Source organism: Pimephales promelas, chromosome 19 (genome assembly GCF_988280905.1).
Source record: "Pimephales promelas chromosome 19, fPimPro1.hap1.1, whole genome shotgun sequence".
NCBI classification, from domain to species: Eukaryota; Metazoa; Chordata; class Actinopteri; order Cypriniformes; family Leuciscidae; genus Pimephales; species Pimephales promelas.
The window spans coordinates 29,652,420-29,670,054 of record NC_142787.1 but is presented as its reverse complement, the minus strand read 5'-3'; the positions used below and the strand labels follow the sequence as shown (position 1 = coordinate 29,670,054).

The window sequence follows — 17,635 nt, the reverse complement described above, 5'->3', positions numbered from 1 at the left end:
CAACGGTAAGAAAAACAACAACAACAGAGGGGCTGATTTATATTTACAGATATTTTATTATTTTAATTATGTTGCAAACAATGACATCAAGATATACTGATGAACAATTATTTATTTATGTGAGTGCATCAACAGTGAGACCACAAAAAGCAGAATGAAGTCCTCAATATTGGGGATTCTCAGTACATTAACAAGGCAGAGAAAGCGAATAGCTGGAGTCAGAGTCCGCTGTGTGCTCACAGACAGGAAGTGACGTCCACACACACACACAGATTCTACATACACAGCTTTTGGGATGGCAGTGTTTGGGCACACATGGCTCTACTGTTCAAAACAGCGAGCACAGCAAACTACTCGCCTTAGAAGATGCTAAATGTCGCCAGTGGCTCTTTGTCTGTCTGCCCACGCCATCTTCCAATAAATGTGTTCGTAGAAAACACATACACACCTTAATAGTTAACACGGAGCAGCCTATAGATATTGCACGTCGATCTACCATGGAAGTGTGGTCCTCAAACTCCACGAGGACAGCGAGTGTCGCCAAAAACCTCCCCGGTTCAAGACTAACTAGATCGCTCATCGGCACGAGGTGACCGAGCAGAACCGCGGAGCACGTCGAGAAGCCTGTACGGGCGACGTCTCCGGCACACGGGCAGCAGAATGACGGAGAAGCAATGAAAGCGCTACATCAAACGACGTCGAGTGGTTCGCCAGGAGGGGTTAATGAAACCTATGAACAGATTAAGCCATTTTTGAGAATAGCGTGAAAGCGTTTGTGTGAAGTGTTCTGTCCCATAGTCCTGAAAATGGAGAATGAGTAAAATGGCACCTCACTTGCCCTCTATCAGCAAATAAAGTATATCAAGCCCTCCATTACCAAGCTGTGGCGAAGGAGGGTGTCAGAATTATATTTTCTGTACAAAAAAAACAAACAATGTAAACCTTGCGTGAAACGGTATTGCCTCCAGGGACAAGTGCACTTTACTGATCCATGTCCTAATAAAAGAGATCCCCCTTCTTCGATTTTGTTTCGCCTAAACTGCTTCACAAACGTGTTTTTAAAATGGAAAAGGACTTCATGGATGTGAACTGAAGCGGTCTCCTACCAAACACGAGGGGAGAGCTGCGCATCCAGACATTCATAAGGTGAAGTAACTAAGCGGTTCATCTTCGGTCAGTTTCATTGTTAAGCCTTTCTCTTCTGTAAAGCAGAATGCGACAAACGTTCAAAGGAAACTACACGTAAAACGGTTTCTGAATTCCCCAAACAGCATCATTCTGCCTTCTGTTAATAAACGCTCGAGGCGAGAGCGAGAGCCGTACTTTAGATGACGAGAAGCAAAAAATTTACAGTATACAAGTTTTGGATTCACCATGCAAGAATACTTGTTTGACTTTTTACTAACTTTTTTTCTTCTTGTGAGTGTCTTGTGTAACATTTAATAAGCTCAAACTACATCCAGAGTAATTTACATAAAAGGACAATAGTAATTAGAAGAGAGCTGGATGAGGTGGTAACCATAGTAATGAGTGCGTCCTGAAGAGCAGGTGTGGGAGTGGCCAAAGTGGTGGTGGTGCTGGGGGGAAGGGAAAGGGGCGGTTCCTACGGCGCTCAGCGACATTCCCACACTTTGACCGTTTGATCTACACTTCCTGTCACCACGTAAGGAGAAGTCTTGTGGAAATCTGTGGAAGAAAGATGAAGTTGAATGAATGGATGGATGTTGCATTGATAATGCGTTTCCAGAGCACTTTCTGCTCGGCTCACCCAGAGAGGTAACAAAGTGTTCATGGGCACACAGGGTCTTCATGCAGCGCTTGTTCTTATAGTCCCAGATACGGAGGGTCTTGTCATCAGCACAGCTCACTACGAATCTCCCACCCGGATGGAACAGAACTCCACGCACCCAGTTATCATGGCCGACCTGAGAGAAGAAAAAGATGCATCTAATGAACAGTAAAAGTCACTTCAATGTGCGTTTGAAAAAGATTGAAAGATTGAAAAGTACTGAAATCACAATACGATACTCATCACAATATTTTAAGGGGATATTCCACTTTTTTTTGGCTCATTTTACAACTTCCCCAGAGTTAAACTGTTGAGTTTTACCGTTACTGAATCCATTCAGCCGATCTCCGTTTCTGGCGGAGTACCACTTTTAGCATAGCTTAGCATACAGCATTGAAGTGGACAACACCATTACTCCAAAAGAAATGACCAAAGAGTTTAAAAAAAAAATGTATATAAAACTTGAGTCTTCTGTTGTTACATCGCTCACTAAGACCGACGGAAAATGTAAAGTTGCGTTTTTCTAGGCTGATATGACTAGGATTATTATTAAAGTAATATTTATACTTTATATTATCTATATATATATATATATATATATATATATAATTATTAGGAACCACAAATATCCTCCCATTGCATTATTAGACTACATTATATATAGTTTAATGTATTAATGTCATAGAAACTTTCAATTTTCCAGGCACTCATTGGATCTAATATACACAGACTGCAGACTAGCTGCTACTTTTAATGTCATGCAACTATAAAATGTCATGCTTTGGTAAATCATAATTATTACAAGTCAAAATTATTATTATTTTTTTTACATCAAATTATTATAATATTACTAGGGCTGTCAAACGCTTAATTGCGATTAATCGCATCCGAAATAAAAGTTTGTGTTTACATAATATATGTGGGTGCACTGTGTATAATTATTTTATATATATAAATACACACACATGCTCGTATATAATTTAAGAAATATTTTCATGTATATAGATTTATACTATATAAATATTTTATATATATAAAAAATATTTTTTCTTAAATATACATGTATGTGTGTGTATTTATATATACACAAAATGATTATACACAGTGCACCCACATATATCGTGTAAACACAAACTTTTATTTCGGATGCGATTAATCGCAATTAATCGTTTGACAGCCCTAAATATTACTCATATTAATTATAATTTTGACTTCTCATAATTACAACAAAAATACCTAGTTATTACCCAGTTATTGTAATTACTCTATTTTACACGTGTATTTACTAAAGACTTTTTTGCTAAATGCTAATGTGAGGGCAACCTTAGAATCTCATGATTTAAAAATTGTCATAACTTCTCATTAAGGATGTTTTTTTTTATGATGGAAAAGCTAATAATGCACACAGAGCAAACGGTACATTTGTTAGCCATTCTGAACACAGACAGTGTGACTATAGATATTAGATATGACACAATGAAGCTGCCAGAACTATAGCTCTACTCACCAGTGTCATAAGGCACATGCCAGTACTTATATCCCACATTTTAATGGTCTTGTCTCTGGATCCAGATAACAGGAATGGCCCAGGCTTTCCACTCTTCTTGTTCTGCAAGAAGCGAGTTAACATGACAAATTATTAACACAATTCCATCATGCAGAATATGGAAAAATAGCAGAAAGCTGCCATCAACGAACACAATGCACCTCGGAGCCTGTCGCCTCAGATATGGTGGGGTGTGCGCTCTCGGGGGCCCAGGAGATGCACTCCACCACATGCTCGTGCTCCCGCAGCTCCGCCTTGCACTCCTTGGTGGCCACCACCCACACGCGCACCGTCTGGTCATTAGAGCAGCTGGCCAACAGTGTGCCGTCTTGATTGGGCCGGACCATACGTACCCACTCCCTGTGACCCGTGAACGTCTTCACACAGTAACTGAGGCAAGACAGAGAGAATCATTATACATTCACACTCCCTTTGAAATAAAAATGACAAATTATGTCATTTCAATAACCATTTCTTGGCAATACCATGGCATTCAGAGCTTCAACAGCGTTCAGCTCACAAAGTGCTGATTTATTACTCACCCAGTGGCCACTTCCCACATTTTCATGGTCTTATCCCTTGAAGCAGACACTATGTGATCCCCGTTGGGCATGATGGCAACCGACGACACATTGTGATCGTGTCCTGAGGAAGATGAATGCAATATAAGGTGTGATGTTTGTTTCAAGCAACGAATTTGAATCTTGATTCTAAGGTTACTGAGCTGACCGGGACGTATGGCAGACGATTAAAACAGGCACCTTTGTTATTTGAGTGGGAGATTAAAGCTGTCAGCCTGGTTAATCCTGCACCCAAACAAACCTTTACCCATCCCCCCCGGAACAACTGAGTCTCACAGACAGGATTCTCCAGCACACTAATAAGCTTAAAGCCTATATTGAAAGTGGATGCAGTCCACGGTGGGTCAAAGGCAGTAAATTTGAATAACGTGGTAGCAAATGCAATAAATGTGTACCGTGCATGGTCCTGATGCACTCGAAGCCCTGGAAGTCCCACAGTTTGATGGTCATGTCCGCGGAGCAAGAAGCCAGCAGCTTTCCAGTCTGGTCAAAGGAGATGTCCTGCACCGAATCAGTGTGACCCTTCAGGGTCCGCTCGAAATCCCCAGCCTCGTAATCCCAGACCTGCACAATGGGACAAACATACACACTTTATTCAAAGTGACGTAAAACAATGCTGCCCTTTAAAACCGTTTTTGTAGCGCAGATAAAACATCTGAGGGGTCTGGTACAGCACAACCCACAGCCAATAAAACTTAACAAAATATATAATATATATAACAGGATTATTAGGATTATGATTTATTATACACTGCACTTTTCCAATTTGATTTTATAAATATACACTACCATTTAAACATTTGGGGTCGGAAATACTTTTTAATGTTTCTGAAAGAAGATTCTTATACTCACCAAGGCTGCAATTATTTGATAAAAATAAAAAACAAACAAACAAAAAAAAAAAACAGTAAAAGCAAGTAATTATAATTTTTAATTCATTTGAATTAATTTTTATATATTTAAAAAATTTAATTTATTCCTGTGATTGCAAAGCTTCAGTGTCACATGATCCTTCTGAAATCATTCTAATATGCTGATTTTCTGCTCAAGAAATATTTGTTATCATCAATGTTGAAAACGGCTGAGCTGCTTAATATTTTTGTGAAAACTGGATCATTTTCCCCCTAGAAATTTTTGACGAACAGAAATTTTAAAAGAACGGCATTTCTTTGAAATAAAAATGTTTGCCTTTACTTTTGATCAGTTTAACTTGTTCTTGCTGAATAAATGAAAAAAGATCCCAAACATTTAAATGATAGTGTATATGGAATAATAAAAGAATGAACAATAAGTGCACACACTGATCAGGACAAGACTGTTTTTGCCTTATGTCTTAATGCAGTGCAGGATTTAAAACTGCAGAGCGTCATTTACACAAGGCAATTATAAACCCTGACTCATCAACTAGTACAACAGAGCAGTTGTGCGAGCTCTATTTCACACTAGAGCGCCAATCTAGAATGTTAAAAGTACAGTAGCAAAGATGAATAGCAGGTTTTAAATCCCACACAAAGACTATACTGCTTCAGCTACAACTGTAAATGACAGCAGGTTAGACAACAAAGTAAATTGAGGGGATTAAATCTATGAGGAAAAAAGGTGTGATGCAAAATGTCTCTAGCTCAGATCATTTTTGGTGACTTATAGATCTTTTCAAGGGAAAAGGAACAAAGACAAGCAGAGCGAGAACGCTTATAACTGCACTGCCTGGCATCCAGAGAACCTCTCACTGCGCCGTTGCCCTGGGAAACCAGAGCATCACGATTTCTCCATGGAGATAGGCAGTGAGTCAGCAGAAAAGAATGAGAGCAGATGGATTTGAAATCTAAAATGTGTCCCAAGAAAACATCCATATAGTATATGCATGCATGCATACATCCTTGTAAGACTATCAAAGTCAAAACATCTGATGCATAAAAAAAAAAACACACCTTTATAGTGGCGTCCTCTGAGGCGGAGACCATGAGGCTGAACACAGGGTGGAAGATGACGCGTGTGACAGGGCTTCTGTGACCGCTGAGGGCGTACTTCTCAGGCGGGCGTGGGATCCACTCTTTGGGGTCTCGTTTCTGTGCCACGGGGCCTCCTAAAGTGATCTCCTCCTTAGCTTCATTTAGTTTGGACTCCAACTCCATAACCTAACACAATACAGCATTGTAACCCCAGTTTTTACTGTATTATTTTGGAAAACAGACATCTGTGCAATCATTTTAAAAATACTTTTTACTGTACGGACCTTTTTTTGTAATCTGATGACTGAAGTCCATTTCTTTTCCAAAAGGCCTGCGTACTTCTTATCCAACTCCTCATTCTAAAATTATAAGTCAGGATGACAATGTGACATACTAACACATCAAAAGGGAATGCCTTTATTTTAAATCTTAGTGTGAAAATGAGTTAATACCATATCTAACTCTGCCTCCTTCTTAAAAACAGAATATGCCTCTTCGTAGCCATTGGAGCGCAGATAATCTGCTATTGCTCGATTTCTGAAAGGCAAAGATGGGACTTTATTAGACAAAGAGATGTGTGATCATGCAGTTAAAGGAGGAGTTCACTTTAAATTTGCTGATAATCTACTCACCCCCATGTCATCCAAGATGTCCATGTCTTTCTTTCTTCAGTCGAAAAGAAATTAAGGTTTTTGATGAAAACATTCCAGGATTTTCAATCTTCAATGGGAACCAAACGGTTCAAGGTCCAAATGAGAGTTTCAGTGCAGCTTCAAAGGGCTTTAAACGATTCCAGACGATGAAAAAGGGTCTAATCTAGCGAAACGATCGCTCATTTCAAAATTAAATAAAAAAGTTTAAGTTTTATAAGCATAAATGCTCGCCTTGCTCTGTACTGCGATGCGCGTTTGTGACTCTCCTGTTCGAACTCGTTCATCAAAATGAACGAATCATTTGGAGTCCTTTCATTCATTCAACGAACGAAATGACTCGGAAAAAGATTTGTTCATTTCGATGAACGAGTTTGAACATTTAGACCTTGAACCGTTTGGTTCCCATTGAAGTCCATTATATGGAGAAACATGCTGGAATGTTTTCATCAAAAACCTTAATTTCTTTTCGACTGAGGAAAGAAAGACATGGACATCTTGGATGACATGGGGGTGAGTGAATTATCAGCAAAAGTTTTTTTTAAAGTGAACTACTCCTTTAAGCTCTAATAAAAACTCCCAGACAGTATCAGTATGCGATCAAGACTGAGATTTAATGCATGTACGGTGAATGATCAACGATGAGACTGGATTTAAATCACATTGGCAGAGACAGAGATGGGTCATTCTGTGTCAACTTAACACGAGGTCTCTGGTTCAAACTTTTGATTTTGTTAATCTATGTCTGTAAAAAGACAAACATATATAGTGATGAAAAATAGATTATAAATATAATGTAATCCCTTACACTTTACTCACAATGTTTTGGTAATGCAATAATTGTCACACTACATGGTTAAAAAGAGTGCACACTCCCATCTCTTAATGAAAGTGGAGACCCGGGGAAAAACCAGAGCAGGAAAGTAACCAAAACAGTACCCTTGTTACCATGGACACATGCCACCGAGAGGATGGAAAAAGTCTCAAATGACACAGCAGGAATGACCAAAATGGAAGACTGAGCACTTTCACTTAGTCTCAGTTTCGACACACAAGCAGAGCCTCTACTTTTATCTTCATTATGCAAATGAGTCTTTCACCTCTTCAAATGATGGTGAATATTTCATTAGCTGAACAATGGGTTAAATTAAGGTAGTGACATCAGCACCTTTGAGACTTAGACTTAGACAGAAACCAAGCAGTCAAGCAACCAAAAGCAAAAACTGGATTCAGAAGAACAGCCATCTGAAGATAGTCAAATGAACCAGGCATTAAGTTTCTTAATGGTGACTTGGGAAAAGCTTTTCCCCAAATCTATCCTATCCTGAGCTGATGTCATATGCAGCAGACAGGAAATAAATCCATTTTAAAGTGCCCAACCCAAAATACAGCCACTATCTTCTACTATATACTGAAAAGCAAAGTTTCAACTCAATATAAAATACAATCACGATTCATTTTAATGTGATTTTTCCCCCCCAACCTCTAGTAAAAATGCTCCTGGAAATTAATTTATAGGGGGAAATCATCACTCCTTAATGGAAATGTTAATACTTTCACTGATCAGAATATGAAATTATTTGTGAATCAGCTGTCCATAACAGGCCTAAACCAGCAATGGTACCATGGTCTAAATCCTGTTATTTGACAAAATCCCCCAAAATAGATTATTTTCATCAATATTACACACCCCAGAAACCAGTTTGACAAAGGTCATTTGGTGTCAGAGCAGAAATTATGCACTTTACAGCAATGTTTAAAAAAGTAACGTGAGATTCGACTTCAGTATAGAGATTAGGTTGGCCTCAACTGGTTAAGTCTGATGTTTGTTATGTGGCTTTGGCTTAAAGGCTTCAGTAGTACAGGCTCCCAGAAATAACTTCCTTCCAAACAAGGTGGCCAGCCGACAAGGACGCATCCAAAATGTGCTCAGAACTGCCTTTTCACCTATATCATATCTTCTTAATACAGCTTCTACTAACCATCACTCTTTAAATCAGCGAGATTACACAAAAGACACCCGGTGCTACATGAAGCGTGGAGGATGCACAAGGATAGTCACGTAATTATGAATATGAACCCTCTACTCCGAGTCCTCAGTCATGAGGCTTTATAAAATATTAAACCTAACTTGCTGTCGCAGGAAGCTCCCCGAGGCGCAGGCAGCCATGCTCTTCACTACTGCCATGAACGGCATTTCATATCCGGTTTCACGAGGAGGTATAATCGTTTTATATTTGATCACATGTTGATATTTAAGCATTTCAGAATCAAACAGACACTTACCGTATTTTTCGGAATACAAGTCGTGTATGTGAATCATCTGAAATGCTCTCGACTTGTATTACAAAGTGACTTAAATAATTAATATCTAGCATGCAAAACACAGACTGATCTCATGAAATGGCGTATGTATGACACGCCAATTCGTATTTTCATTTTTGCCGTGCTATCAACACGCACAATAGCTTTTCAGCGTGTTTATGAAAGCCGTTGACTTAATGTTTCATTACTCTATATTAGGGATGGGACGGTATGAAAATTTCATATCACGATTATAGTGTCCAAAATAATCGTGATTATCAATATTATCATGGTTTTGTTAAAAATTTATGAAAGTGCTCAAAAAGAACTGATGCTCACACTGAAAACATTTCAACAAGTTTTATAATTGAAAATCAACAAACAACAAATAAAACAAGCCTCTCTATGCAGTTTTTTTAAGCAAGATTCTATTCTATGGCATTTGCTTCTTTATAATGCCCGTCGTCAATAGCAACGCATTATTACACAGCGCACATCCATATCACAACGGACGCATGCTCTTGTTTCATTCAAATACAACTTGCCGTCTTGCGTCTCCGGTTTTTGATTGTATTGCAAAAATGAAATCAGAGTTAATTTATTGTTTACAGAGTTTGATAATATTGGTGTGATATATCTTGTCTGGACGATTGTTTTACAAAATGAATTCATAAACAGGTAAGATTTAAAACATTAGCTAATCTCATTATCATATCAATTCAATATGTCCCCGTAATTATGTGGTAAAAATAAAATCGGTTTAATACGTGATGTATCTATACTTTACTATCCCTTAAAATATCACTCTTAATAATAGTCTTGTTTGAAGTTGTTCGTTCGTCTTTGGCTCAAATCCACTTGCTACGAACTTTTCTTCGCGGAAGCTTGACGTCTATTTCAAGTGAGTGACATAAAATGTTTCAACTCAAAACAACATTTCGTGCCCAATTGTTTCCCAGACGTAGTTTTGGTATTGAGGTCAAAGTTAACTTGCCTTGTGTTCGGGTGATGATCACACAAGACGACTCGGCAGATTTGAATTGTTTCTATTGCAGAAAGAATCGACTTTTTGTTCGGCAGACAGAGTGACCATCCTCGATCAAGTTTCCCTCAGGACTTTTGTAAAACCCAAAATATGACCACACCTCAGATTTGGTCCTCTTAAAAGGCTGAAAAATCTCCTGAGCACAGTCACTGCCTTCCGCCATTCCTTCTCGAATAGTAATTTAAAAAAATATTGCGTGCTGCGCGCCTGCGTCAGACTGGCCGACAGGATTCAGTGAGTTATTAAAATCGCGATAATCAAACACGGTTTTAATGATAATTAAATTTAAACGATAATACTAACCGTCAGTACATTTTATCACGGTTTATAGTGAAACCGGTTATCGTCCCATCCCTACTCCATACAGTCCTTCCAGCAAAACGCAGAGTTTTTTTGTGATTGTTGCGGGCAAAAATCCTTGATTACGCGGCCCGTTTTCTTTAAAAATGCGAAGGAATATGCAGGATATTTATGCAATTTTATGCAATGAAATTGCGGGAACTTGCAAAAATTGCGGTATGATGAAAAAGAGAAAAGTGATTCCCCCAACACCCTGTTCTCACTAGGCTACTACCTTAATGTAAAGAGTCATTTCTTATTACTTCCTTTGATAAGCAAGCATACTACATCATAGAAAGTGCTGGGAATATTTAATTTCTCATCTTGTTTTATTTCAGACTATAACGAGTGTAAATAAGGTGTGGCCCCTTTAAGAGCTGCGCGCTTCCTGTTGAATTGTCTGCAGTGTTATATGTGCGCCTCAAACACCCCATGTGTGCGGGTAATTACTGTTTGATGCTAATTCTTTTATCTTATGTTGTTTATTACATAACGATGTGACGGTAGAACGTGTGACAGACAGTTATACGAGTTCGATTCGTGAAATGTCAATCGCCTCCGTGAGTCTGTCTGGCCTCTGCAATAACTTCAGCTGTGAGCTATCCCGTCGCGTAATTGCGTCACTTCATAACGTTCCCATGGAAACAGGTGGCTGCTCTTGTGTGAAGCAAACAAAACATTTTTCAACTTTCAGCTAAGACACATGTGACTTTTTTGCAACGAAAATGCGAGGATTATGAAATCATGCAAACCCCGCATATTTTGCACGGAAATCTGCAATTTATGCTGCGAAAGTGCGGCTTATTCGAAAAAATGCGGCCCCCGCATAAATATGCAGACTTTGACTGATTTTGCATTGAATTCAGCGATCGCATAATCGCGTTTTTCTGGAGGGACTGTATATATAAATATATGACCTACCCAGTGTTACCCATGCAACGCATTTCTGGTCAGCTGAGCCTTGAAAAGAGGCGTTCAAAGTTAAAAATAATGAACACCTTGTTTCATTACATACATCTACTAAAAGTTGTAATGAATCAGCATTTTTGAACATGCTCGTTGAATGAAGGGTTTAATGATTCAAAGACAGTCCGTTGCCGTAACAATGTAACTGCGCGCTGAGTGACAGCCTTTCAATGCGCGGAGACGCGGTTTAGTTTCGGTTACAGAAAATGTCTTCGTTTTTGTGCATGCTGACCACATCGTAACACTTATTTATATCGCAACAAATAAATGGCGATAATACCGCATATCGCACTATTAAATTAAAATTTAAAAATTACCAGCCCCACTTGTAGCACATAATGAATCGAAAGTCTCGCAAATTGAAAAATTAGCTTACTTCCGCATTGCAAATAGTCAGGAGTAACTTATTTTCTGAAAAATATGGTAAATGTCAGCCTACTAATGTGATTGAGATCCAGAGATGTATGTTTTGATTGCATGTGGACTCACAGTTCATCTCGTTGCCTCTGTGACAGCACCATTGTGTCAGGAGGGTGGGGGCGCTGTCTCTGCCCCGAGTAAGGAGCTGGCCAACAGTCCCGAGCAACTCCTCAGCAAAGACACAATCTCACACTCTTGTGCAAACCGAGGTTACTTGGGCTTGGATGCTTCCTCCACAGCGACACACCAGACCACAGCAAAACAGATGCTGGAACTAACACCAATTTGATCCACTTGCCATCTAGGGAGAAACAGATAAATTAGAAAAGAAACATTAAAGCAGTTCATTCAAGATAAAGGTGAAGCCGCAATAATTGTGAATTTGCACACGGACAAAAAGCGTTACACAATAAAATAGCCATAATTCATCCATTAGCATTTTTACTCACTATCCAACTTATATTAAATCAAAAGTGTATCTGCCAAACATCCACACAGTAGCATTCAGCCCCGCAATGACAGCCAGACTGGAAGTGCTGGCGGCGGCGTGGCGTAAATCCCCTCTCCTAATCCTGAGGGGACGGTGGTCCAATAAAACAGAGTCGTCCAGACGAATACTGGGGTGTTAAAGACTGAGACAAGACTCTGTAATCCTTTCAGGAGGTTTTGACAGCCTGCAAATATCCACTATAATCTGTATGGTGCAAACTAAAATAGTACATAGTACATTAATAACTACATAATCATTAACTAACTACATTACTATAGGGATAGGATTACGGCAGGAGTGCAAAAGTCAGTTCCAGGAGGGACACGGCCCTGCAAAGTTTAGCTTCTTCAACCATAATTAAATCCAGCTAACCAAGAAAACTACAGGTATGTGTTGTAGGGCTGTAGATCTTCAGGTACTGAGTTTTGCTACATACTGTATAATGAATTTATTGCTACTGCCAAGACATCAATCCTAAAACAACAAAACTGCAACAAACTAATAAGAAATGCCTTCTGTATCGGAACGTGAATCTTTTTTTAATTCGCTTTAGTTGTTATTATTACATTACGCAATATTTCTGTATATAATAATTAGCTGTAATTATTGCTATAATAATGAACTGTAATTATTGCATTACACACTATTTCTGTAGTAATTGCTTCATTTTGGTGGGAAATTGAAGGATAAAGTGAGTTCACCTAAAATTGGTAGGCTAATGTGCAAAGGTTTTGGTTTCGTGGACTTTCAATTAATTGACTTAAGTTAAGACAAAAATGATGAGAATATATTTTTTAATTATTTGTGTGATGAACTAAAGACATGAACATGAGTATGAACAACTTTCACAATTTTCCCTTTTGGGTAAACAATAACAAAGTCCCCTTGTAGTCAATTTTATCCCTTAAAACTCATCTTTGATCAGTAAAATGAAAAAATCCTGTGAATTTTTTTTACTCACACCTTAAAATAGCTTGAATGTAACTATAAACTCACTTATTTAATAAACATGGATAGTGGATGCATGAATATGAAAATTAGCCCAGGCTCCACTCACTCACACCAGCTCAGAGACCGACTCGGTTAACTCAAATACACAACTCGATGTATCAGAATGGTAATGAGTTTTATGTATCGCTCGGACACATAACGGTAATTAATATGATTACCCTTTTGCTTGACTACGCTATCAAACAACTAATAATGTGCTTCTTATGTTACAAAAACAACATGTTCCCGTTCACCATCCCAGAGCCTGACAGCCGCTTTCTAAAAATCAGTATTTAGAAACACTGAGTTTGAACAGCTTAAAACGCCACTGGAGAAAGGCATTTAGTTCATCATAATATACATAATATACAAAATTCACCTGATATATTGCTAAATCTACCTGATTTTTCATATCAAAAGAATAATATACTGACCTGGGACAACCTGGCTTCTCTCGAGACCACAGTTAATATGCTAATTACAGGCTGACGTGATTGGTTACAAGGTAGTTTGTGATGTCAGAAACAGCAGCGATTTCAAACTGTGTTTTTAAGACTGTCGTTTGGTTTACTGCAGTTTTAAGGAGGAAAAAAAACTCAGCAATGGTGTTGTTGACTTAAAGCATATTAAAAACACCACAGACAACATTAAAAACCAAAAACATAAACATTAAAAACTTAATTTCCACCACGGGGGTGAGTCTTTTGTAGCTCACTATAGTTTGAATTACACTCCTGCCTAACATAATAATCAGGTTTGGAATAATAACGTCAATGCAAAAATAAAGTAAACAGAGCACTTTGCATTCTGCCTGCTAACCACAAAAATGAACAGTGGATAAAAAGTGAACCAACTTTTCATGCGGAGCAGTAAAATATAGCCAACTTTTGAGGCCATCACGAGTCCCACACCACGTATGCTTGGAGTATGTGTAGTTAAGGACAGAACAGAGCGTCGCTTATTCACTTTGTAGCATGCAGCACATTCAAACTAACACACTAAGCCACATTCTGACATATTGCTTGTAATAAATGTGATAAATTGTGCAGCTCTACTTTTGTTTTGTGTGTATTCAATTCAATAAGGTATTACTTCCCCCTTAAACAACTAATTGTTAGAGTTACCATTCATGTCCTAAGCAGGGGAAATAATGAATCGTAACTTCCCTGCATTACACAGAGTAAAGGTCATTATATACATCTCCGTTAATGAACAGGAAAAAGCAAGCTGTGATTAAAATGCTCCTATGAAATTAAATAAACTCAACAACAGCTTTCATTTCTAAATGACCTAACAATGAACTGAAGGATCTACGGAGAGCCCAAAATGCAGATACTTAGCAGAACTTAACTTTATTAGACAGGGCTCCAGAAAGCAAACAAATTGACAAAAAGCAAAAATTCTGAAATGTTGGTTAAAACAATATAACAGGTGCAAGACACAATGTAGTCAAAAAAAAGAAAAGAAAGGGTGAACGTCCACATACTGATTTCTTGCTCCAAAAGAAAAAAGATTGCTTGCTTGCACTAAAGTAAACCAAACAGCTAAAGGAACATGTTTGAGCAACTGGTGCAGTTGAGTGGAAGAGGTCTACTAGGAAAGCTTCTTGAGGCAAGTCAAAAATGAAAAGTTGTTGTACATTTTTTATTAAGTGAGGCTGTCTGTGATGCATGAAGTGGGTCAGTGGCACAATATATTGTTTCAGCACCGACATCACGATGTGCGCATCCACGATAGTCACATAACGGGGCGTGTGATGTCAAGTGGGGACCGCAATTAGAGATGCACTGATTGCAATTTTCTTGATTAATGTCAGATTTTTGAAGTGTGAAATGTCGATATTCCGAATTTCATAAGAAATATAATTTATAGTAATATAGCATATAATGTACTTTTGTTTTCTTCAAAGCTAAATTTTTATTTTGGTTTAATATATAAATATAACAACATACCATCCTAAAGTTTAGTGTATTAAGGCCACACAGCCTAAAGGCCCACAAACTCACACACCAAGACTAACGTTCTGTGTGACAACCACTTGAATTTAAATGAGTTATAAACATTTGCATGCCGTCAATATTATTACGGATAGATGTTAATATCTTTTTCAATTCTATTGCATTGCAAAAAAAAGGCAGCGAAGTAATAAGATGTGTTTTTAGATCATCAGCCTGTGGATGCAGCGGTTACATAAACTACGGATTGGTAGCACTCACGAATACATAACACTGGTTGACTTTGTTTCTCAGTGACATGGGTTTCAGAAATGGAAAGTTGCACACCACTGCCCTGTTTTATTTTATTTTATTGGAACTATTTAAACAATGAACACATAATTATGTGTTTATTAAACATAACACAATAGCCATCAAATCAAACTCAGAGACTATCATAATCAAGTTGATAAAAAAGAAAATATACAAATAATAGTGCATGAGCATCATATAAGCAAATAGCATATTACACCACTGTATATCTGTTTTTCCATAAGCACCACCTCCTGTCAAAGAGTTTCCCATTTTCCCCCCACAATTATCTGGAAAAAATAGGACCAAATGATCATGCCAAATACTTGTTAATTTACAAGAATACCAAACATATTGTAATATATTGGATGCATTCATGGGGAAAGCATGTGAAGTGTATAATTTTTGTTATACACTATGATTTTGTTACCATGAAATTATCTCAAGAATTATGTGCCAGTTGAGTCAGTTTCACTGCTAAAGGCTAAAAACGAAGAAAAAAAATCACAGAATTAAATTGCAATGAAGACGTCACACTGAATGACGTCAGATGTAAGGCAAGCTCAGGCAAAGTAGCCTAAAATTAATTAGGCCGGATAAATAATCATTAGCAACAAAAAGGCAACACCCACGTGGTAGAAGAGTGATGACAGCTGAATAATCTAACTAAGGTGTGTGTACATATATCAAGTGTTAGGGCAAAGCAAAGCGCTCACACCTCTACATATCATGATTCTTGAGCTGGTGCTGATTTAGCTTTAGCCAAAATGTAGTCATATGTGTCCATTAAGAGTCCGAGGGATCCCAAAAACATTAATTATATGTGTATAACAATAATTATTCTTGCGTATTCCAAAAACATCCCATCTTGAACACCGAATCAAAACATGATGGCAACCAGACAAGCAACGTTGACAATTTGTTTGCCAACTATTATCATGAACGGCTCGGCTATAAATCAGCAAACACATAATAACACATCCCACATAGCCTTGTTGACAGACCGAACAGTATATTATTATAACAGCAGCGAACCGTACAGTTATGCACCGGCATCGATGTGATGAATCTCCGGCCTTCAACCATCACAGGCACACCCAATCCCAAATATCACTCACACCAGCCAGTTAAATAAAACTTTAACGCCTTTATGAAACTACCTTAGTGGGAAAGAGGATTTTACAGACAGAAATACAAATGCCACTAGCAGATATGACTTATTCAGTGAATTTATTGCTGAGATGATGCTAACATGAACTAGCTAACATTACTAGTATGGGTCAAACCACTAAAGGCCGGCTGTCACAAATGCCTCGTCAGGTAAGAGGCTTAATTTAATTAAGTGAGGATTAAATGCAAGTATTGGCTATGTATCCACGTTTGTTTACAAGTTATGACATTGCCGGCGTTAGTTTATATTGCACTCTCTCTAATATTCCCACCCTTATTTTGCTCTAACGGCCTGTCCGCCATTTTGAGTCAGGCAGGCAGGCGGCGCAAATTTCGCAGCCACATACACACTTTAACCGACTCACTTTCACCATAGCGCAGCCAGCAACAAATATAATGTATCCTTACCTTCTCATATGAAAGGTTTCTTGTCTGGCAGACCACACAGCTGAGTTAAAATCTAAAACCGAATGAGATGGGTCTCCGTTGAAAGTCACTTCCGATTTCTCGGCTCAGTCAGCGCTGTTTCTCCACCTTGATTTCTGCACCGCATAACCGTCTACTGGTGACGTGCACGCGCACGGTGCAGCCGGGGCCGCGCCCGCCTTGAGGATCACAGCGGTCACTCACTTACATCATAACCTTCAGCTGACACTGAAGATCAGACTCATTTTAGGACCTTTTTGAACTTGTTAATATGTAATTTATAATATCATTTATAAATATAGGCCTACTCTTAAAAAACTCTCTATCTCTAGGCCTATCTAAAATGGCAAATGTACTACTCCAGTTGTTACTAATGTAATATTCTGTGATCTCTTTTTGTTACATGCAGGCCAATAGCTAGTTTCCATCCACCCATTTTTATGCACATTTTTGGATATTGCACAAAAACAAAAAACAAAAAAAAACGCTGGATAAAAAAGCCAACGATGCTCATAAATTCTAAAAATGCACATAAAAAAACTATTTGTCCGTGAAATTGGGCATAAGTGGGCTATTTTATCCAAAGTGTTCTACATATAATTTTTTCATCTCATGCATTCCCTGGGAATCAAACCCCTGACCGTGGCCTTGCTATGCTATGCTATGCAGGAATGATATTAAGAGTGATTTGTGTTTTTTTTCCCATTAGGTAGAAGTCATT

General features: G+C 38.3%; 1 protein-coding gene across 1 annotated transcript; it reads right to left on the bottom strand.

Moving 5' to 3' along the window:
• Window positions 1–1,023: 1,023 nt before the first annotated feature.
• pafah1b1b (platelet-activating factor acetylhydrolase 1b, regulatory subunit 1b) lies at window positions 1,024–17,038 on the bottom strand. Its single transcript, XM_039678013.2, has 11 exons — window positions 16,897–17,038; window positions 11,662–11,893; window positions 6,321–6,405; window positions 6,153–6,227; window positions 5,848–6,054; window positions 4,312–4,480; window positions 3,878–3,980; window positions 3,497–3,725; window positions 3,297–3,398; window positions 1,769–1,925; window positions 1,024–1,686 (listed from the first exon to the last, which is right to left on the bottom strand). The coding sequence occupies exons 2-11, from the start codon at window positions 11,691–11,693 to the stop codon at window positions 1,613–1,615; spliced, it is 1,233 nt and encodes a 410-aa protein (XP_039533947.1). The 5' UTR covers window positions 11,694–11,893; window positions 16,897–17,038; the 3' UTR covers window positions 1,024–1,612.
• Between the last annotated feature and the right edge of the window lie 597 nt (window positions 17,039–17,635).